At 44.6% G+C, this 23,619-nt stretch overlaps 1 protein-coding gene across 4 annotated transcripts in view; it reads right to left on the bottom strand.

The window, feature by feature from the left end:
* The window catches only part of TTYH3 (tweety family member 3), a 79,143-nt gene extending 56,212 nt beyond the window's left edge, over nucleotides 1-22,931 (bottom strand). For 2 of the 4 annotated variants that reach the window (XR_009726061.1, XM_061356978.1), the window contains exon 1: nucleotides 22,645-22,930. Coding sequence is in view for 3 of the 4 variants with exons in the window: in XM_061356978.1 (XP_061212962.1) it covers nucleotides 22,645-22,767 (123 nt within the window). In the remaining variant the exon portion in view is untranslated. Of the gene's footprint in view, nucleotides 1-22,644 lie in introns of all 4 variants that reach the window. The other 2 variants (XM_061356980.1, XM_061356979.1) reach the window with 2 other exon arrangements.
* Nucleotides 22,932-23,619: the final 688 nt, after the last annotated feature.

Raw genomic sequence — 23,619 nt, 5'->3', positions numbered from 1 at the left:
AGGTTTATTTCATGTAGTTGATTGCTGCAGGCACCAAAAACCACCTTGGTTCCCCAAACTATTTTCAATAGTCACTCCAGTGGAGCATTTGATCTCTGGACAAGATAGGTTTAGTCTTCTGTCGTTTTTGCTCATATCCTTAGTGACTCCTCCAGGCACAAAAATGGCTCTCCTAGGTACAGGAAAGACCTGCTCTTCACAGAGCTCCATTACTATAATCATTCATCAACTTTAGTTTGTCCCTCTGGAAAATATAACCATCCCTGAGAACTACTGCTAGTCTGAAGATAGTGACCATCCTAAAGCAAACATAAAAACACCCACATGGCGCCAGGGCAAAGCGTTTACATTTAGGAAGACCTCTTCATTCGCATTCAAGACACATTGGTCGCTTTGGTATGTACTTCAGAGACACCCTTTTTCTTTTCTTCTTTCCTCCTGCCAACTGAAAAGCCAAACTTTAAACCATAGCCAAGATCTAAATCCTTTGGCAACTCCTTAGAAAGCAGGCATTAGGAAAAAATGACACCCGTAACAATTAAACAAGAGGCCCTTTGATATTTATGCACTTTAGACTACAGCAGTCAGAAGTATCAGCATAAGCTATCTTTAAAAATAAAGTAACTCTTTTGAATACTGACCTGTATGCTGACATTGTAAGAAAAAACTATTCAAGAGGTTCTTGGTTCAAGGCAACTCTACGAACGTGGTGTTAGCAGGGAAAAACAATTTTGTAACTGTATCAGTCCCAAATTTTAGTATAACTAAAATCTCACAAGGAGAATACCACTTTTTCCCAGCATCACACATAGATAAGAGCGAACGCTCCCACTAGCCAAATTCCTGCCATTTCAGAAGTCGTTATTTCTAAGCTACTGAACAGATAAACAGAGCAAGTTTCCAGCCATATGCCACTCCCCATCTTCCTCTTGTTGAGCGTGTGTAGCTCAGGTCATTTCCGATTTCGATTCCAGCAGGAAGAGCTATTTCAACCAGCACTCAGAAATAAGATGCCCAGACTCTGTGACTCTGCACTGCATTAAAAAAAGCACTTGGAAAAAAAGGCTGCTGATTAAAGGAAGGGTGCTGTTATCTGCAACACACCAAGCGTTCGAAAGGATGTTCCCTCCCAGACACTTCAATGCATGAAGTTTGGGTCCCTTCCATATTTTTCTTTATTATTATTAAATAAAACTTTTATAATACGAAAGGAAGTGTTTGCTCCATTCACTGTTTATCCAAGCTTCAAAATTAAAGTATTCCTGCCTTGTCTCCACTCCAGGTTAGTCCCTGGTGAGCATCCCCCAATATTTTACATATCAGTATTTCTTTCTTGAAACTAAGCTCTAGGGAGAATGAAGAAGTGAAGAAGCTTAAGCACATTTATCAGGCTTGACACTTTCTATCAGTATGCAGCACTAGAAAACAATTTCCCTGACAAATGGATGAGCCTGTGAAGTAGTCACACAGCCCTGTATCGTGCCTTCAACCTCATTCTGTTAAAGAGGTACAACTCTACAAAGGGTTTCAAAATACAGATAGACTTGCAACAGAGGAACTTGAATGGAAGGTGGGGACTGTAGCTACGTTACAGACACACAGCTGAAATCCAGGGGTCTAGTGAAGACAATTGTGTTAGTGCTTGTCCACTGCTAAGTGGCATCACACCACCAACTTAGACACTCAGTCTCAATACAGTACTGCTGTGATTTCACAGGTCATGTCCAAAGCTTTAACACACTCTGGTGAGGAGGAGATGCACCTACACCACCCAATGAGAACATCATATCACACATAATCTACTGATGTAGAACTGAAAAATTGATCAACTGCTCACGTGGCAACAATGCAGCTCAAGACTTTTAAAGTGATGGATAATGTAGTATTCAGGGCAGAGAAACAAAGAAAAAGCTATGAAAAGGATGGGTTGATGCTAGCACTTCAACAGGAACAGTCCCTGCTCAACTACAGTTCTGCAAGTCACAAGGTAGCCATAAATAAAATACTATTACTGACCCCTTTCACTAGTGGTACAGTGGTTTGTTCTATCAGCTTTCACCATTGTTTCCGACTCCAAACCAGAAAGCAGCCATAACTGGCAGGAAACAGCTAATCTATAAGCCAAACCCAGAAGTGTGTTCTTTCTGTGCTGGTTTAAAAAAAGCTATGGTTTAGCAAAACCTATGTGGTCACATGAAGACAGAATGAGCCAGGAACCTTTTATTTGGCTCCTGAATTCTGCTTATTGATTCAACACCCCAAAATATTCCAAAAGGGAGATTCAATACAAAGCCTTGTGTGTCCTGCATTTCCCCCCCAAACTCTCCTAGTGCTGAAGCACTTCTTGGTACTTAGGTACTTCATTCCCACTCCCAGTTCATGCCAGACCAGGGTTACAACTCACCCAACAAGAAGAAACCATGTTTTATGCCTGGATCAGGCACTCAGCCTGGGTCACAGGTCAGCAGTTCAAATACCCTGGCCTCCAGTTAGTAGGATTACTGCTTTTTAGCACCAGGGCTGGTTACACTATAACCTGAATCAGACATACCTGTGCTGGTGTTGAAACCTGTTTTCAGCCACATCGGTTCTTGATTTCATCACTGAGCAGCTCCAGAGTGCAAAGTGTTCCAGGACCATGACCTCAGGAACCATGAACTTCCACTACAGACAGGTATTATTAAAGGGTCTGAAGCTGCAAATGTTATTAGGGATCAAAGAATCACATCTACATCAACTTCAGGATTCCCTGTGCAGGCCCTTGGGTTTCAGTCCCATTGACCCAAAGGTACAATGTCGAAACCACGATTTTGCACTATTTCTCCACTGAGGTCTTGCCTGAAGTGGCCTAGCACAGACAAACATTCATGTTCTCAGCTCAAATCATGCTCAGAATGTCAAAGTATAGTACTATCCATTTTTTTCTCCTATACAGAAATATCATCCAATAAGGAAAATACACATTTACTCCAAATGGAATACCAAACCGTGTAGGTTCACCAACGCACACAGGCCTCAGTACTGCAGCAGTGATGGAGCAGTGCCATTCCATGGGAATTCAGGAGCAAAAATATGTTTGATGCCATTAAAAAAAAACCCCAACCCTGCTTTCCAAGGCTGCAGCTCAGTGCCAAATTTTGTGCAAAAGACTTCTACTGAGAAGAAAAAGCTTTGAGCTTACATAGTGCCAGAAAGCGCTAATGAGAACCTTGCTCCCATAAACCACACCTCCCTGTAAACACATCATAGGACACTCTTGAACAGCATTCACCACAGCCTTCTTTGGAGGTTTGTACTAGCTTTTATTTACTTCTTTGCTTTACTTACAATTTCACCATCAAATAATTGAGTACATACTACCTTAGACTTCTTGGTGGTGTAGGAATTGCCAGCAGGAGCACACTCTATTTGCAGCTCAGCCACTTTCCAGTGCATTTAAGCTGAGCATACAGTTACAGAACCTGGACATCACAGGACCTGGACATCCAGGTCAGCCACAAGCAGAGGTTACCTGTGCACAGTGCATTATTACTGTCTCAAGTGAGATTTCCAGAATGCATTTTCAAATCAGTCATGGCCTGCCTATCAGAAGCAATTTGTGGATGTTTAAGAAGAGATTGGCCACTCTAGAGAAATGAACTCATTCTTCAAACATCCACAGAGCAAGAGCAAACCATGCAGCAAAGTTTGGACTGCACTATTTCCTGGGTTTTCAGTGTATAAACAAGCAAACCTAAAGTAAATTTGGTTGCACGGACTTCTACAAAACCTCTGGTTTTAAAACAACTTCAAAACTTCCATCAAAGTTTAAGTGACAAAGTGCTCCCTATTGCACCCTTTGAGTATATCCAAACACCTCCATGTTGCAAAAAAGCAAAAGAATAACCTTTCCAAACACAGCACAAGGGAGGAAACATTCTGTAATGCTCCACAGTTCCCAGAACAGAGTGACCTCTTCCAGCACTAACCCCAGACTGGGTGCTACAGGCTTGGACACCATCAAATCCTTCTGCAATTTACTGATACAAAAGAGGAAGTGGTGACACTTGAGGCAGCCAAAGCTTTCCTGCTAAGTCAGAGATTGAAAAGCGTACAAGGCAGCAGAATTATAAGTCACTCAGTTATAATTTCAGCAGGAAACACTCCGCTCTTATCAGCACTGCTTCAAGCCACCCCTGTTATGCTAATCCGGTAACTTGTGAGCACTGAAGCGCCCTTGATAGAGAGCCATTGTGAAAAAAATCAGTCCTTCTACATTTGTTTTCATAGCAGCTACAGCTGGGGAAGAAATTACTGCAAAGCGTCTACCTCTCAGCAGGTCACTACTTGGATCAGTTTTAGAGGCAGAAATGCAAATACCATATGCTCTGCTGAAGCTCTAGCTGCTTAGAGCTTCATAGATCCATGCCTTGTCAATATGTGCCACCCCAGCCCTATGTGCTAATTGAACCATGTGCATGTCACTTGGACACAGCCATCGAGTGTGCTTCCTTACTTGGGATTGCTGCTCCAAAACTGAGCCTGGAGTACCAGTTACCACCCAGACAACAGCAGACAGCCCCCCTGTTGCTGTTGTCACATGTGACAACAGCAGGGAGGCGACCTATCATTCTGACATGCCTGGCAATGCTGTTCTTTTTGGACCATTCAATGCATGACTTGCATACTGCTACTACTGATGCACAGGTGTATTAAATGCCAACTTTTGTCTAGGAAAAAAGTGATCCCCACAAGCTCTAGCAAAATTTGTGCCTTTTATACAGGTTCTGACTGCAGATTGGTTTCTCCACTTGTGATCAACTTGCCCTTTGCAATCTTTTACCTTGCATTTCATTGGGAAGTTTAAACCACTTTGGACACTTGTTGTTGATACAGAAATTTTCCATCCACTAAAAGGCTATTTTTCTCACCACTGAAGTTCTGCATTTTGAAAGTATCACATCCTCTCACTAACGGTCAGTCTCGCTAGTCAGCAGCCTTATGCTTTTGACCTTGAGAACCTTAAACACGCTGAAGCCTTCTTTCAGATGGCATCAGCAACACTACTCACGGAGGACCAAACTATAAAGAAGCAGTATAAGGAAGCACATTTTTCTTTCACATCCTAAATTGGCTGACAGTTCTTCCCCCCCTCACACTGTAATCCTGAGCTATGCTTCCCACCAACCCCTTTCTCTTGTGTCTCTAGGTAGGTATACTGTAATTACTGTACATTTCTGTGTCTTCTCAATGCTACCTGTAGATTAATAACCTCTGCTTTAGATGAACTCTTTCTTTCTATGAAGAATCACAAGCCAGAAGCACTACAGCTGAAGAGTTGAGCAGGTCAAGTCCAGTGTGCTGCAGAGCAACCCAATAAACCTCAAGGGAAAGGCTTCTTCACTCAAAACAACTGTGAACACATCTTGGTCACAGTATCAGCAACTTACATGGGTAAGAGCAGCCACCAAAGCAGGAGTCAAAGAGTGGTCACACCAGCACCAGCTGAAGAACCAGGCTGCAGTGCTCCCTGCCCACTGGGTCCTTGCATGAGAGTGCGAGGGACTTTTAACTTCTAACCACAAAACAGACTCTTTTCCACCAACATCTTCACAACTACTGACTGGCAGAAGAATGGCAGGTTTTGGATTACATTGTTTTTCATACAGAAAAAACCTAGAGCATAGACTCTTCACTCCACTGGTTTGTTTTTAACCTCACATTTGGAATTAGCAGCACAGCCCTGATATTCAAATTGCAAGTATGAGGAGGGATCCAGCAAAGGAAGAAGAAATCCAATGGACAAAAGCCAGCTGCCTCATCCACTTAGCATTACACACTCATGTAGTGCACCACTTCAAAGCAACATGAAGCCAGGATATTCCTAGCCTGAAAACTCTTGGAAAGGATTACTTAATCCAGCCTCTAGACAACATTCAGGCCACAGCCACTGTCAGCTGAGCAGCAAGCCAGTCCTGCTATGAACCATCCTTGTGGTCCCTCTGACCTCTGGCTTGGCAGCCCATCCAAGATACACCTTGTGGTGCTTTGCAATGACTTCAGTATGTTTGCAACCTCCGCAAGGTTGGCCACTACCACTAAAAAACCCTGGCATTTACCAGTCCTCCAGGAAATGCTTACAGAAACTTAACATAATTGTGCTATTGAAAACCAGCTGTTAGGGCTGCCACCAGATCAGCATTCTCAAGTTAGAGGTTCCCACAGTGCTGCATGTGGGCACATGCGACCTCACCTTTTCTGACAGTTGTGGTTCCTGAAACACCTTTTCATCACATCTACACCAGGAACTGGTGTTTAGTTACTTATTTGCTATTTGCCAACCACCTCCTACTTTGTTTATTTTTAATCCAGTGTCTTTCAGGCCACCACCATGGCTGGATGGACTTTCAAGCCTGCTATCTTGACTGGTGAATCACATTCCTCACCTTGATAATAACCTTCTGTGTTAATACCTAGGCTTACCTTCACAGTTAACTTCGCATTTGAAAACAGCTCTTCTGAAGCACCAAGTACCTTGTTACCTGTGCAGATCTGTAACTTGCCTGCTTGGAATATTATCACAAAGCAGGACTCAGCAGTGTGCAAGCAGAAATCCCCCAGGCTGTTTATAAACTCTCCCATTAAAGATGCCACAGAAGGGAGCCAGGTGGATCTTTTTGCAGCTGAGTAGTTTTATACATATTTTTAAACCAGGTTGCAGCAGACGTTCAATTTGCACCTGAAATATCTCAAACTTAAGATCTACCCTTCCCTACATGGATTTTTTCTTTCTGTTCTTTATAGACAGGTATTTAAGCCTCATTTGTGAACTTGCTTTCAGAGAGCACCCTAATCAGGAACAAAGAGAAGAATGAACTCCAGTGTAGTATCTCTTACTAAAGCTTATTCTCTGATCACATGGGGCTGGCAGACCTCACTAACTACAGGGCCAGCAGCAAAAATACATCCATTGCAGACTCCCTGAAGCTAAAAAGAAGAGAGCCATGTCCTCCTTAGCTCTATCACGTCTTTTGTATCACCACTAGAGTTCATGATCCCCTGCCACATACTCAGTTCAGCTCACTAAAAGCGCCATCAACAAGAAAAATAGTTTGGGCAACAATACAGAGTTAGGTCCACTCTGACCAACCGCATTAGTGGAAAACATTATCTGACTCCCAACCTACACAGAAAACTGGATCTTTGACAAGAGACTTTTCACAGCACTTAAGGGCTGGCAACAGTTGCCTGGAATTCTTCACCCTTTTAGCAGGTGTTAAAGCTTCTGGGGAAGAGCCAAGCAGTTCTTTTGACTCACTGAAGCAATGGAACCATTTGTTGCATCACCCCAAACACTGCAAATAGTGAGAGCAATTCACTAGAAAAGTTTTGAGCAGCCCCAAGATAAGATACACTGAAGCCACAAAGCAAATAAGTGCAATAACTCCCATGTCTTCATGTTGCTTTTTATTGAATGAAAGCAAGCGGTGCATAAACTGCAGAACAAAGTAGAGCAGAGCATCTGCTCAAAGACTTTTACAAAGCATTCAGAAACTGTTCTCACTTAAATCTATGCAGCATAAAATCAACCACGATACCTCTGGCAGTAACTGCGTGCAAGTAAAGTGGCTCTCTTTCCTTTATGGGTCTGTAAAAGAACTATCGCAAGACACCATTAGTCTTCACTGCAGAAGGAGCTAAAGAGAGATGCTTTGGATTTTGCTGGTTCTTCCCATCATCTTTAACAATAAAGCAACTAGCTCAAGTTTTCATTAAAAAGAAAAAGCAAGCTTGAATATGTCTTGAGAAAGTGTTTTAATTTAACTCTACAGACATTACCAGCGGGAAAAATGCAGTACCTTATAGCAGGCCAACCTTACCCTCTCCAGACTGGAGCGTAAAGGTGCACTTGATGGGGGAGTGGAAAGAAGGAAAGTAGAAAAAGATATAGCTAAGAAAGTCCCCGGTGCCTTCAGGGTTTTAATCATACTAGCTGAACCAAGGCAGCCTGCCACACTTGCACCGTGAGATCAGTAACAGGCTCTCTACAGGGTTTACCTTGGCTTGCTAATGACACAGATTCACCTTCTTAAGGCCTTGTTGCATTAGTTTAAGGACACACCACACACACGCACGTGTACCCTTTTCCCTCACCCTCATTCTCAGTGACATGGCCCCTAGGTGCCACGCAGCATGTGAAGCAGGATACTGCCCTCCGCACGTATGGCATTGTATTTACCCTTCTTTGCTCCACATTAGTGAGGGTATTTACATGAGGCAATACTTCCTTCCTTAAATTCTTTGTACCCTGCATCCTTACTAGGAATCATAATCCTGTTTATGACATGCTGGTTACTCTGGAAGTTATTACAGTGTCATTAGATTATACCTTCAGGTAGAAAACATGTAAGTCAAGCAACACGTGCAGGTTTTTGCATACGTGGTAGTGCAATCCAACACATAATGACTAGGAGCTTTAACAGTAGCTTGCAGACACAGAATATGACCACAAGGAACAGCATGGCATTGTGTTTTCATTTGGTTTTCTCCTTTTTCTTGTCACTGGCTCCCACTGCTTAATTTTAGACACTGCCCTACAGTTGAACAGTACAATCCCAGCCACTTTCCCAAGGACCCTACACTGAAAACACTGCCTCCTTAGTCCACAGATCAGGATGAAAGAAGTGACAAGATCATATAACCAAGCTCCACAACTCTAACTGCCCTTTTGTTGATCACTGTCTTTTATAGAGCAAGGATTCAGAGAACAGAAGCAAAAGAGACAGACCGTCTCAGATCTGACACGCTTGGTGAGGCGCATGACTAACCCAGCTCGAGCTAGCAGGGCAGGACAGTGTACGTGCCTGGAATGTGTAACCCCACTTGGAAACCTATTTACCACAGGCATAGGGGGTTATCTGGCTGCTGCCTCAAAGTTAAATACATGACAGCTAAGACTGCCACATAAACGGCCTAAAGACCCTAGTCCTTGCAAGCAGCTGGGAATCAAACAAGACACTTTGCCACCTACCAAGACCCCACTCAGTAGCACTGGAGGAGCTTTAGATCCTTAAAGCCAGGACTGTACAAGGAGCCAGCACCTTGAGTACAGCACTGATGCTCCCATGCAGTGGCTACCAGCATTCCCCAAACTGATGGTATTTATGTACACCTGCTTTTAAACTCTTCCTGGCCTATAGCACAGTTTCAGCCATCAGGACATCTATCTAGATCAAGTGATAGAGAAATACTGTAGTAGAACCCAAAGAGCCATTGCACAATCCAAGCCACAGCTGCACCAAGAACAAGATTCTTATCCTGGTATAGTTAATGTTTTGACTACAAGACAAGTATGTAGCTTTCAGTTAACATCAAGCTTTGCACCATGTAATACTTCCTTTACTGCAGCATTAGAACAATGCTGCGGTTCTGTTCCGCATGTGTCCTCTTCTAACAAAAAATGTTCCTCACTGAGCCAAGGACCACAATATAGTTTCCCGAAGCTCTCAGGCCTGTTCACAGTTAGCCTCTGTTCACAGCACATGAGAGAAACCATACACTGACCAAGGTCCAAGTGAGCTACACAGAAAAAACTCAGGATCTCTGTTTTCCCAGAAGTGACCAGTGACCTGTTGGAAGGCAACAGTATGTCAAAGGCTCATTGAATACATCCCCATGGATGAAAATCTTGTAGGACTAATTTCAGGCTCAAAGAAGTAGTGGTGTATGTGTTTGCGAGTAGGAAGCAAAGAACTAAACTGATTGTGGATCCCATCTGAAGGCATAGGTGTGAGAAAGCTCAGCACAGTCAGTACATCAGACACCAAGCCACAAATTTCTCTTTGGAAGAGAGATAAAGGTGTGCCTGTTTTGAATGTGAACCCTGATGAGCATTCAAGGCCTATCCGTTCTTTCTTAGGAACCCTGCCTTTCATTTATTGCATCAAAAACTCAAGACCCCTCTTACTGAAGCCAGCCCAAGTAAACCAAACCTTATAATTAAGTTAGTGCTAAAAGTCCTGCCCACAGGTTATACTTGCAGAACTGCATTTCACCTGTTGGATATGCCACTGCTGTGGTACAAGAGGTACATCTCCTCCCAGGACAAAGTGTAGCTGACAACAGCAGAACATGATTCAGATCTACCCACCAAACCTGGATCTGCAGTCCTGTTCAGCACTGAGAGCACATTAAGAGGTGAGTCAATTGCAGGCAGAAGACAATAGCAAGCAAATAGCTACTAAATGTACTTAGGAGCAGTAATAAGATACGCAGCAGTCTCTTAGAGCACTTCCCTGAGAACAAAATTAACAGCAATGAAATACTATAACAGCAAACTGGATTTTAAGAGCTGCAACAAAACCCACACAAACACTGGAAAGGTTGAAAGGGCACTCAAGTGAGACACACATGTGACCCAGCAAGCAGATGCCTCAATAAGAATTTTGGAGTTAAGATGCAAGTACACAGACAAGAAGAATTAACACGCTAAGGGAGGATTAGGGTAACAAGATCTCCATACCTTATCATCATCATCTGCTGGGAGAGGAGGCAAGTTCACAGCTTGTCCCTTCCTCCTTCTCCCACAACCTCCACATCACCCAAGGCAAAAGCTAAGCTGCACTAATAAAAACAGCAGAGCTAGCATAAACTGTCCAACCTTGTTATTTACACCTCAGCAGAATGCTCCCAGCATCTACTATCACTCACACGGCTTCTCCAAGAGCCGCCTGCTAACACACACGCATTGGAAGCAAGTCCTAAAGTACCATTTGTCTACATGGAGAATTTTGTCAGCAGCACTGGGCATGTTTTATAACCAACACCTTTAATGTACCACTTATTATTTAATGTACCACTTATTATTTAAGTGCTTAAAATGCAGAAGAGCTCGTGTTTGAAGAGAATTTAACTTGCAGTAGGTCAAGGCAAAAATAGCTCAAAAAACCTTTGAGCTTTGAGACAATCCCTGCAGTAATCAAGAGGTTCAACTGTTAGTGCACTTCAACCTGCCCCAGAACATGGTCTCCAAGACAAGGATCTTCACTTGGTTGTACTGATGAGAATGAAAGGCTATTTTAACCTTGTAATTTTGTTGCTCCCACTAATTTGTCTACTCAGGCTGATTCAACATCTGTTGTCTAAATGCATATATTTATACATGTCTTGGATATATACATATATGAGGAATGGCCAGTGATCCAGTGGCCTCAGAGACCAAGGATGCACTGTGCTCGATGCACTACCCAGTCTCATAAGCCAACAATACCTCAGACTGCATGGGGAGAGTACGAGAAGGGCAAACAGAAGAAATCAGTCACATTCTGAAATACTAAAAAACAGACAGGAAGCATTGTACAGTGCTTTTAAAATAGCACTTTCATCTGAAGTAAAGGCTTCTGTTTAGCTACAGTAGTGTCAAGCAAATCATTCCATCTTCACTGGATGTGTTATCTGCGATTTCCACTAAACCCAGACAGAAAAAGACCCAAAACACAGCTGATCCGTTTTTTCCTGCCACCTACTACAACTGAAGCAATTTCCCTCTTAAGGGAGCATGAACATTAATACTTGCCATTGACTAGAAGTACTTCTAGCCTTGTGCAACAGCTACCACTTACTCAAGTCCGAGGCGTTCAGTTTAACCTTACTCAAGTTCAAACCTTGAGGGGAATAAAAAGCAAACCTATCTCCCAGTCACGTTTTCAGGGTCTACCACTGCATTCACAGTGATTGTAGCTACAAGTGGAGTTGCAATAAGGCAGAAATAACAAGTCCTTCCCTGAAGTCCTCTTAGCCTTCCCTGTAGTTCTGCTCCTGAAAACAAATTAAAAAACACAGGGCACAAGTATTTCAAAGTTACCAGAAGTAGCGCAAACTTCTCTCAGAAGACCCTGGGCATCTGCTGCCAGTGGTCACCCACAGAGATTAGTTCTGAAAATTACCTTCCTTCATATTTCAGAAACAAGAAGAGATCACAAAATAATGGAAGTTCACCGTTTACTTTTTCCCCTCAGAAGACTCAAGAAAAGCACCTGGTACTTTTTGTTGTCAAACACTCAGCCATTCCCTACCAAAACAGCAAAGCTAGCACTGCTTGCAAAGCCTGCAACTGCTCCTGTTACACTCCTAAAGAGAAACTCCTTCAGGTGCTAAAGTTTGCTAAAGACACCTGTGTAATTTCTCATTAGATTCTCCTTCCTCTTTTCTTTCCATGCAATATTACACCCCCCAAGGAAAAACATATCTATAAGCAGGACAACTCCACCTTTTCCTCTTAGTTCCAACACCAGCAGGCAAGATTCAGCCAGCGGTGAGCTGCTACACCCTCTCAACTTCTTCCTTCGTTTCTCTGCCCTTCCATGTTCCTCATCAAACACCAAACTGAGGAAGCACTCCCGACACTACACACTCTCAACTTCTTCCTTCATTTCTCTGCCCTTCCATGTTCCTCATCAAACACCAAACTGAGGAAGAGCTCCCCACACTACACACTCCCAACTTCTTCCTTCATTTCTCTGCCCTTCCATGCTCCTCACCAAACGCCAAACCGAGGAAGAGCTCCCCACATCTGCATTTGCCAAACCTCCATGATTTCTGCAATTGATGCAGCACAGCTTATTACAGCTGCAAACTGTTCCTAGGCACTGATAATTGTAAGCCCATGGCTGGGTGTCTAATTAAAGGAGGAATGAATTAATGAGTTTTACCAAAGGCTTTTGAGTCACCATTATAATTCTCACCCTTAATCAGCAGCAGGACACTGAAAGGACAGCGTGAGCAGGATCAAGAGCAGAGAGGGGGGAAATAAACCACCCCCCCAGCTGATGCTTCCCCAATCACGTTCCTCGCCAACATGTCACTGTCATTCAGACCCGGACAGCCAGATCAAACCCAGCAGGAAAACGCCTGGGCCATTTGGACAGCTGAATACAAAAACGCTTCCTGAAGCTGCCACAAAGCACACACCAGCCTGTGAATGCCGAGCAGCAGCGAGATGCCAGGCGAGAAGCTCTGCAGAGCGCTGACTCCACTGCTTTCATTCATCCACAGCCCCAGCCCCCACCCAGAGCCAACAATTACAGTTCAGTCTCAGGCTCCCAAGGAGGCAGAAATTGAAAACACGTTTTCATTGAAGCACAGCTTGAATTTCATGAATTCCATTACTCTCAGCTTTCTCAGCATTTCCTGGAGCGAATACTGTAGGACAAGGGAGAAAAGGCGTTAAGGGAGCTGTATGCAAGGTGGGAATCATTTGCCACCCCTCTGACCATGCCAGTCCGTGAAGGGACTACAGAGACACTTGCAGCAAGAAAGGAACATAAAGAGCTATTCCTAAGCAGAAGAAAGTAAGTATCTGCTAAACTTAAGTTTAGGAAGGAAGCAAAGTAAATTGCCAGAGGCCTCAGAACAGTAGCATCATCTGTTACAAGGAGCGCTCAAATGGCAATGCTACAGGCACAGCTCACATGCAAAGCACTACAACAGAAAACGTCTCTTTAGTAGACTGCACAAAAGTAATGCAGCAGGTATCAAAACCACCAGTTTATCAGCTACAGGAACTTGAGCACAATGTTAAACTGCAAGAAAGAGCACAAAGTGCGGCGGGGTCATACTCTGCCCACCACATTATTCAAAACTCTTCTATTCAACACTAAAGCAATCATAATCAGAGAAAATAGGTACCGCCCAACAATGGGTCACTTTCCACATGTACAGCTGTAACCCAGTCAACCTGGGGATTATTCAGGTTTGCTAATTAACACCCTATGGAGAACTTTGATGCCATTAGCAATACTCTTAAGGGTTCCTTCACCAACACCCTTTTCCCTCTCCTCTCCCCCCCCCCCCCACCAGCTTAGGCCTTATCTTAGGGAGCATTACATCATCTGCTGCACCAAGACCTCCTTGTAATAGACACCATTATGCAACTGAAGTGCCTCCATTTGATTTTGGTGTTATTTTGGATTTCAGTGTTGAATAGAAGGCTTGTTTAAATTCCCTGCATGAACAGCAGCATTTCATAGCCTGAAAAGGGTGTCCATGCACAGACACCAACACTGGCATAACAACGCGTCTGAATGTGTCATACATTTGTGAAACATTCATTCCCCACATTCCCATTTCCCCTTGTCCAGGAATAAGTCTGGCATTGTTAGGACTGATTAGCAGTATCTTTTATCCTTAATTTCACACTACAAAGGACTTTCATGCATATGCACGTGTGGCACCATTCTGAGACGTATCGGCCAGAAAAAGCATTTAGCAGTGACCGAGGAAACCATAATCCAAGGGTACAGCTCCAGTTTAAGTGAGGGCAAAGGGGAGTGTCAGCTCTTTCCCCTGGCTGATTTCAATGCTGCTCTTACTATTGACCAAAAAAAACCCTCATTTGTTAAAACAGGGACTTAGGAGTCTGGCACACATCACATCTGCTGAAGCAAGCAACCTGATAACCATGTGAAAGAACACATTATGATGTTACCCTCATATTCAAGTGCCTAGGAAAGAGAATCTGTACAAAGTATCGTGACTGAGTTATACCAACTGCTGTGTCCATGTATTGCACATTAACCTACTTTCCCCCTTCACCCCGCTGGAGAATAGCCCTTGCAGCTTTAAGCACAAATGACTACTTTGCAAGAACACGCACATTTGTGGCTTACTAAACCCTAAAGCTGAAAATTATAAGATCAGACGCAAAACCTACAAGTGGCTCATTACCCAGCAATCTAAAGAAACCCGAAACAATGCAAAAAGAAGTCTGAAACAAAGCCTTTGCAGCATGAAAGTGCACTGTGTTCTGCTCTTTCCAGTTCACCTGAGGAGAAAACGAGAAAGAGCAAGCATCAGCCTGGCACTGCCTCACAGTGACTATTCACTAGATACCTGCAGACCTTTTCACCACGCAGGAAAAGTCATTTTTTAATCTGTGGATAAACCCAAAGAATTCCTAGCTTTTCACCACTGCAATACAAGCAACAGCCTCAGCCACTCCTTGAAGTGGAAGAGAAGGATTTCTAACAGTGATGGCTTTTTTCTTTTGGACTGTCATTTGAGTGCATTCCTAACACTACAAATCTTTCATGAACTTGATCCTCCTTGATTTTAACTTGCCTGCCATCCTCATCATCATCTTAAACAAAGAACTGGTAGGATGACATGCCCAGAAACTACAGCCAGCCTGCTGGAAGAAAAGCAGGTTTACTGGGGTTTGGTTTTGTTATTTGAATTATTAGAGGCAACTCTCCAGCAGACATCTATATGTCATCTATATGTCATTGAGTCTTACCCATGTCTTACAAGTGAGAATTAAAGTTCACTACAGAAGGTAATCCTGTTGTATGCTGAAGTTACTAAGTCTTGCCTGAAACTTAGAGCAAGAATTCCCAGATATCACGTCTCTTCCACCAGCTATGGGAATTACATTCACTTGAAAACAGGCTAAGTTCTCCTACCCACTCAGGGGGAATGGGAAAGCTCAACGTAACTGGTGGAAAGTTTACTACTAAAACAGAAGCAAGAGGAGAACTGACAGCTGCAAACAACATGCTGACTCCCCTCCATCTCAAGAAAACGAAGAGTGAACACCATCTTACTCAGTGTTTGCTTGCAGCCACCCAAGTGTATCCACTTGACATCAAAGAACCTGAAAGAATGGCTTCAAGAGAAGCATTAACCACCACTGCTTATACTGATCCTTACAGGTACAGGAGCGTCCCCACAAAGGAGTCACACAGACCTCACCGGGCAAGCTCTGCCACACCACAGTCTCTTACCACATCAACACAAATAGCATGAACCATCAGTTCTGCTCTTCACCCTTTCCATCAGCAATTGTGCCGGTGGGAGTAAGCAGTGAGGGTGAAGAGGTGTAAAATCGGCCAAATCCTAGAAGAAAAAGGAGGAAAAAACAGGAGAGGGAGAGAAAAAAATAGAGAGAGAAATGCCAAGGGACTGCCTGTACCTCTGTCTATTTTAAAGACACATATGACAAGAAACCTGATGTGACAAAGGGCTATAACTTTTGTCTATCTCATTTTCAATAGACAGATTTTGGTTTACAGGTTCAAAAATGTACCTAACCCCAAAACACAAGTAAAAGATCAAGACTTCTGGCACAGCCCCTTAATCCATGTTCAAAGCCCTGGGATTAAGTCAGAGGACAGCACCTGACTTCCCACCCTTAATCTCCGGAGTCATGCCTAATGGGATATGTTCTTCTGGGTGTGAATTTCTCACTTTCCCTAATAATGAAAAATAAGGACCACTGAAAATCCACACCGACACCTGCTTGAAGCACTGCTTGTTTTATTAGATCACCATTGAAACAAAGGCTTTTTGTTAACCTGAAGAGTGTGAATTTTCCTCTGCTGACAAAAGGCATTAAGAATTGAGAGGAATTAAAAAACAAAAGGGAAAAAGGCAGCTAAGACTGAACTGATTTTGATTAGTCCTTTCTTCAGGATGCAAGCGACCAGGCTTCACAGCTGGACACCAAGATAAGCTTACAAAGTAGCTGTTTCATTCTGGTGGCAAATGGGTGGTTAGAGACCCCCATTTGTGTTTTCAGTTCCTGTTTAGATTCTTGTTTTTCCAAAGCAAATGCAAAATGTAAGGTTCTTAAATGCCAGCTCCTTCAAACTGAGAAACACTTGCGTGCATACAGGTAACTATAATACATAGGCAGCACTCAGAGAAGGTGGATGCTTTACCCAAGATTTAATTCACAAGCACTTAAATGCAGACTAGAAGACATAAGCTGTTACACTTGTGTAGAAAAAAAAGGTAAGAATAGAGGATTTTCAAGAGGACAAATGTAATCTTGGTGCAGAGGCATAAAGGTGCCAGTGGCTGATCCTCACCTGACCAGACTAATGCTTTTAACTCTAGTCCTACTCTTCCAACTAAGACCAGCATGATAGCTTCAGAGCACCACATGCTGCGCAGAGGTCTCATAAGAGTGAGAAGCTCACCAGGCCTGGCAAAAGCATCTTCTCTGTGCAGGATTAATACTTGCAAGATTCTACCCAGATGAAGCAGGCATGGTTTACATCTTTGCACATTTGCTTGCATTGCCTTCCCTCCACCCTTCACGTTTCACATTTCTCCAAGTCACCTTTTACCCCTCTCTGCTTACTTTGGTCTGCTAAAACCATACATTCAGAACAGTTTTTGACTAGAGTAAGGTAATCTATAGTCAGGGCTTCCAGAAACTGTCAGTTCTCAGGAGACCATCTGAAAACGTAGCAGCACAGCATGGGTCAGCAAATAAAAAGTAAGGCTGCAGACAGAAAGCTGGCAAAGGCTGACTTTTTTCCTGTCTGTGTGCCATATGTTGCTGCATGATTGGATGTATGGTGAACAGAAACCATTGTTGTGTAACTTTGGTAAAAATCAGCCATCAAAAAAGGTCTTGATTCTGTATTTTTGGTTATTCATTATGCTACAGTTGCAGAGGCAGAATAAAGCAGTCAGCCTAAAGCAGCAATTTGCTGATAAGAGGTATTACTGCATGGTTACTCATGCAACTGGGACTGATGACTAAAGGGAAGAAGGGATTTACCATCACTTCTTAGAAACCTAAAAGCAACTTCAATTTCATTAGAAAGCATTGGATTCTACTAACCAGTGTCACCTAACCTTTCTGGAAATACGAGCAAACTAGTGCTATAGCAGGATCAGATCTTGGAAATGGCCCATCTATTCTTGAAAGAAAGAAACCTTCAGTCTAACCCCTTTAAGAAAGGCACATTACCCTCTGACTTTGAGCCAACTAGACAAAAACACGTCATCCAACTTGACTAATACACATGTTTCTAATTTACAGAAAGACTCTTGGTTTCAGAATTGAAATAAGATGCCAGTACAGTAGAGGAAGTTCTAACACAATCTCTATAACCCAAGTTTTCTGGCAGTTTAGGCGCCATCACATTTCTCCAGCCAAGGAATACTTCCAACAATGACATTAGTTGTTATGTGTCAGGGAACAGTCTCACAGAGCCAGAGAGTACCTGACACGATTAATTCCTTGCTGAATCTTTGGCTGCAGGTTCAAACACACATGCCTGGGATTAGAGTCTGCAAGCCAAAACAAGGGAAGCATCATTGGGTTTACACAGTACCTTTCACTGCTGGATCCACCCTCAACACACAGTGGAAGAAAAAGAACACAAAAGCACTAACAGATGTACGATAGGAAACTCCTGGGTGACAACACTAAAAAGACCAAGGACTAAAGCATACTCCTGTTCTTATCAATGTTTCCTTTAGCATGGTTCTGCATCTTAATTGGTATGAATCAATCATCCAGTCTTTTTTCCAAAGCACATACAGTTGCCATTACACCTACTTCCCATGCATTTGCAGTTCTGACTCTCACAGAAAAAGCATGAGAGTGGTACAAGGCAAGAGTTTCAAAGATACTGGAGAATTTTGCTTTATTCCAGCCTGATTCACACATAAGCCATGCATTTACACAGATTCAGGTCAACACTGCCATTTCCCAGCTATTAAGGAAAAGCACAAATTCAAGTCAATGTGCTCTGTAGCTCAGCTTTTACAGTGTCTTTTCTTCACTGTCATACACTTCTTGGCACACTGGGACTTAAGAGCTACAATAAAGTGTTGCAGGCTCCTTTTCTGTCACTACCAAAGGCACCCTGTCTCAAGCACGTATCCCATTACCTGTTGTTGTGCTGTATTAAAAAGCTATTCAGCTTTTCCACTTCTTTGCAGCATGTAACCTCCATGCTATCTCAAGGCACTTAACCAACACTACCCTGAGAAATAAAGTGAATTCAATGCCATGCGACTGAGTCACAAGTAGAAGTACTTACATTACTAAAGAGATTAAACTAATGACAGCTGCTGTCTCAGGACCATCTTACTGGTCTGATTAACTGAACTGCAAAGCAAGTGGACAGTACTGGTAAGATCATCATCATTTGTTCAGCAGCAAAAGGCACAGAGACCAGAACTGGCATTATCATGGTGCTGTCAAAAGGAACCCAAGCTTTGCTCCATTTTTACATTCCCTTCACTCCAGAGTTTGTGACTCACTACACAATGAAAAGGCTTTGCAGAGCACTGCAGTATGACTCAGATGAGAGTACAGCCAGAATAAAACCGTTCATATCAAGATATCTTCAACCCCAATGATCCATGGGAGGATTAGGAAACTGGTCTGATAAGATCCTCTATGGGGATCACTCTATGGGGTTGACTCCATGGAGCAAGTCCCACAGTCAGCACATAAAGACAGCTCTGACAGGACTCAGAAGCATGCCAAACCCCCTGGAGAAGAAGGATCACAACCCCATTCTACACTGAAGCTCAGCTCCATTACCCCAGAAAAAGGAAAGAACTAGTTATACTGCTGTCCGCAGCTTGTCATGACGAAAGCATCTGAAGGACACACGTATACACATACATTAAGTCTTAAAGAATCCAGTCCGGAGGAGAAAGGATCTCTACACTTGGACACACTGTTCTAACCCAATGCAACATGATACGCAGTGGGAGAAGATAAGAGGTAAGTAATGCTAACGAGAAAGCATTGTAGAGACTGACTCAGGTGACAGAGGTACGCAGCCAAAACCTGCAGCTGCATTGATCTCAGCCCTTGGCAGCAACATTGCCCTAAGTATTTCTCATGCTCTCAGACAAAAGGAGGAAGCCCCTGTGGGTTGGTACACAATAGACACAGCTGCCTTGAGACAGGCCAGTGCACAGTGGGTGTCCCTCCTGCTCTGAGAAAAGGGACTACATGGGACAGAACGGAATAACTAGTCATTAAATCTACATCATCTAGATACCCCCCATCATCCAGAGTCCCAGAAGACATAACAAAGACCTAGACTTCAAAGACCAGCAGTACGCGCTTATCTATGAGCTACATGTGCTCCAGAGAGGGTTCAGGGGACAATAACCTGTCTGCTGCTTCAGTGGAATAGAGGCTTGTGCATTACAGTAATCCTCGCTAGGTAGAGGTAGAAAGCCTGTTAAATCAGCGGTCTCCTCACCTGCAAGAAACACGTGGCACTGCAACAAGTGCCATGACAACACTCAAATCCAAGAGACAGTGTTTCACTTTTGGTTGAAGTGAGATGCTCAGCTGATGCACAAGTTCAAAGCCTATCATCAAAGCAAGAGTACAAAGAAAAAGGTAGGTCTTTACCAAGAGGTTACTGAAGAAAACAGGTTTAGAAGGAAAACAATGTTTTCCCTTGGTCAGGGGTTGGGAAATCTTTTCTAGACGAGCAGTGCAAAATCAGAAAGGGTACATTACTTATTTCCTTATAACAAGTCAGAATGAGAACAGACACCAAGCCTTGCCATATGCTTATTTATGACAAGAGCCCAGCTACCCGATGACTTGAAGTCATGGAAACTTAAAGGTATTTTCAGTTCAGTAAAGGTAATCCTTCCTTACTGGGAACGCAGAGCTGGGACACTCTGCCCTTTCCCATGCCCATGAACTTCCAGCTAGCATCGCAGGCCAACCTCTCCAGCCACTGGAGACCTCAAGTGCAGCATGCAGTTTAACAGTCTATACTTAAGAATGGGGGTATCAACCACTAATGGAATAGAAAACAAAAATACCCACACAATTTGTGCCAATTTTCTTACAAAAAAAATAAAAAAATATGCAGAATTTAAATTAAAAAATTGACAATCTCACCTGTGTAATAGAAAAGGTTCCTAAAGAAAAGGGGAAACTATACCAGCACAGGCTGCAAACAGAGAAATCCATAACAAAGCTAACAGAAAATGCTCAAACCCAAAAGGCCTTCAGAAAAATTTAAAGCATGAGAGAGCCTTTAGCATTACAGTTCCCACTCCAGGATTAAGTTTCCTTGTTTCACTGCATTAGAATTAATCTACATGGCTATGAACTCCGGAGTCAACTTGCAGAGCCACAGCAGCTTCGTTATGCAACCAGCGACACTGATCACCCAGGCTGTGTTACTGGAGCCTGCTTGCTCCCCTTCACCAACCCCCAAACCAGCAAAGCTGCTGCTGCTGCTCCTCAAATCGTTCTCTTGACAACAGATGCTTCAGTAATCCAGACATTCAGGTTTGGATTTGATGTTTTCTTGCGAGCTGATGGTAAGACTTAAAAGGCCATTTACTGCTGTGCAAGAAGTCCTTAATATCATCAAGGGAGGGGAGGCAGCTACACAGGAGGAGAGCAGCAGAAGGCTTTAAGTCAGAATATGATTACTGCAGAAAAATTATCTGACAAATGAACACAGCCCCAGACTGTTGCAAGGAATGCTTTTAAGCAATTTAAGCAAAACCAATACATCTGCTGTCTATTCAAAGGTCAATGAGTGCTTGTTTCATGATAACACACTCCCAAGAACATCCTTCCATGAACTCTTTAACTTTTGATCTTCAGCATCTCATATCCCTTGTTGTAAAGGCAGCTACCCTCTGAGGTCAGGGCAATGCAGTTAAGCTGCTGTACAACATTACATATGTGTGTGGCCATCTTGAACTCTGCTAAGCCAAAGGAACTAAAACAAATTAACAAATTGAAGCCGCAAACACAAAAGTCAGGTCAAAAGTCTGCTTTGTTTACTGGTTGAAGGATGTTTCTCTGTATCTACCCATTGCTCTTTAAATTAACCTCTCACATTTAAATTAACCTAGCTTCAGCCCATGGATCTGTTCCTCTGTTTAAAACAAAAAGCCAAACCACACTGCTTTCTAAAGTATTTCTAATACCTTTTACTCCTAGGATAAACGGGAACTGTTTAGATGCCCCAGCCTTTCTGCCTGTGTGCATGTTAGCCTGCTGTGTATATAGGACACTGCGAGTATGTTCAGAAAAGCAAAATGGTGTTTTCAAAACCAGAGACCGTGGCAAAACAAGGCAGCAGAGCCACTGCAGCTCTGTTCCAAGATGACAGCAGAGAACACAGATGTTAGAGCACACAGATTCACTCCACAATCATTTTAATTACATGCCTAGCCAACCAAGCACAGGCTAAGCAGCATTAATGGAAAAAAAAAGGCAGCGCACGAGTATTCTGAGAGCATCTTCCTGTGCACTTGATGCTAACGCCGCTCTCGTGCATTAAGTCATCTGTTTTCCAGCAGGCAGGCAGTCGGTTTTGGAATGCGCTGCTGGCCTCTCCGCAGGTCGTGGCAGTGCGGGGCTGGCCGAAGAGCGGTCACTGCTGCTGCATGGGGCAGAGCGGGTATCCTCAGCGGTGATGGGTTATGACCCAGCCAGAAGGATGTGGCCGGAACAGTGGCTTCGCCTGGGCACCATGGCTTGGCAGCAGTGCAGGAACCTCGCGAGGGCACTTGGCCAGGGCTGCCCTCCTGCTTCCCCTTCCAGGGGATCCTTTCACCATCTCCCAAGAACAACTTGGGTTTTCTAGCATGCTGGAAGCGGCCTGGGGCTCCTGCCCACCCCGCTGGGGTTGACAGCTTCCTGCCCCCGGCCCAGGCCAGCAAGACCCCCAACCCCAGCCCAGAGGGGAGGCAGCCGCCTCATGAGGTGGCCGCGCACCACACGGAACAGTGCGGGCCGGCACCCACCCGAGCGCCCCAAAGCCCCTCCACAGCCCAGCGGGCCGAGTCCCCTGCCCTGCACAGCGAACACCCCCCCACAGGACACAGACACCCCCCCCATCCCGTATGGGGACCTACCTGCTGGTACTCGGCGTCGTGCGGTCGGAAGTCAGCGGAGGTGAGCTCCCAGCGCAGGCTGAGGTGCGGCAGGCGGTGCAGCAGGCTCACCCACCAGGGCGGCGAGTAGCTGACTCCCGCCATGCCCGCCGCGCCTGGCCTCACCTCACCCCGACCCGCCGGCCATGGAGCGCCGCTGTCCGCCTGGCTCCCTCCTCACCGGCGGCCCCTCATGGCCGGCACCCCCCGCCTCCTGCCTGCCTCCTCCCTCCCGCCGCGCCGCTCGCTCCCTCTTTGTTCGCAGAGAGGCTCCGCCGCCTCCGCGCCCAGCACCGCCCGCCCGCTCCCATTGGCGCCGCTCTGCCCCGCCCCGCCCGCCCTCCGCGGCCCCTCACCGCGGCCCCGGGCCCACGGCTCAGGTGGCCTTGGGAGAAGCCGGGCCGGGTTCTGGCCCCAGCGCACCGGGGTGGCCACCGCGACTCGTGCCGTAACATGGCGCCTTGGCGCATGGGGGTGCGTTGCAGAGGCCCTCACGGCATCAAACCTACAGCAGCATCAACGGCTGTCCCATTAGCTCAGATCAGCACCTTCCCCTCCAAAATAACCCCAAAATGGACCCAATCGCTTAGAATCACAGAATCAACTGCGTTGGGAAAGACATTCAAGATCATCGAGTGCAACCGCTACCCCAGCACTGCCAAGGCCACCACTAACCTATGTCACTAAGGGCCTTGTCTACTCGGTACTCTCTACTTGCAGACGATTCCACCTGGGCAGCCTGTTCCAATGCCTGACCACCCTCTCAGTGAAGACATTGTTCCTCATATCCAGTCTAAACCTCCCCTGGTGCAGCTTCAGGCTGATTCCTCTTATCACTGGTTACTTGGGAGAAGAGACGAACCCCACCTCACTACAACCTCCTTTCAAGTAGTTGTGTAGAGCAATGAGGTCTCCTCTGAGCCTTCTCCAGACTAATCCCCCCCAGGTCCCTCAGCC

Source organism: Neopsephotus bourkii, unplaced genomic scaffold (assembly GCF_033783945.1).
Source record: "Neopsephotus bourkii isolate Nb327-2 ecotype Australia unplaced genomic scaffold, CSIRO-AGI_Nbou_v1 NB_882, whole genome shotgun sequence".
In the NCBI taxonomy this organism is placed as follows: domain Eukaryota; kingdom Metazoa; phylum Chordata; class Aves; order Psittaciformes; family Psittacidae; genus Neopsephotus; species Neopsephotus bourkii.
Note: the sequence above shows the minus strand (reverse complement) of the source record. Positions and strands in the feature narration are given on the sequence as shown.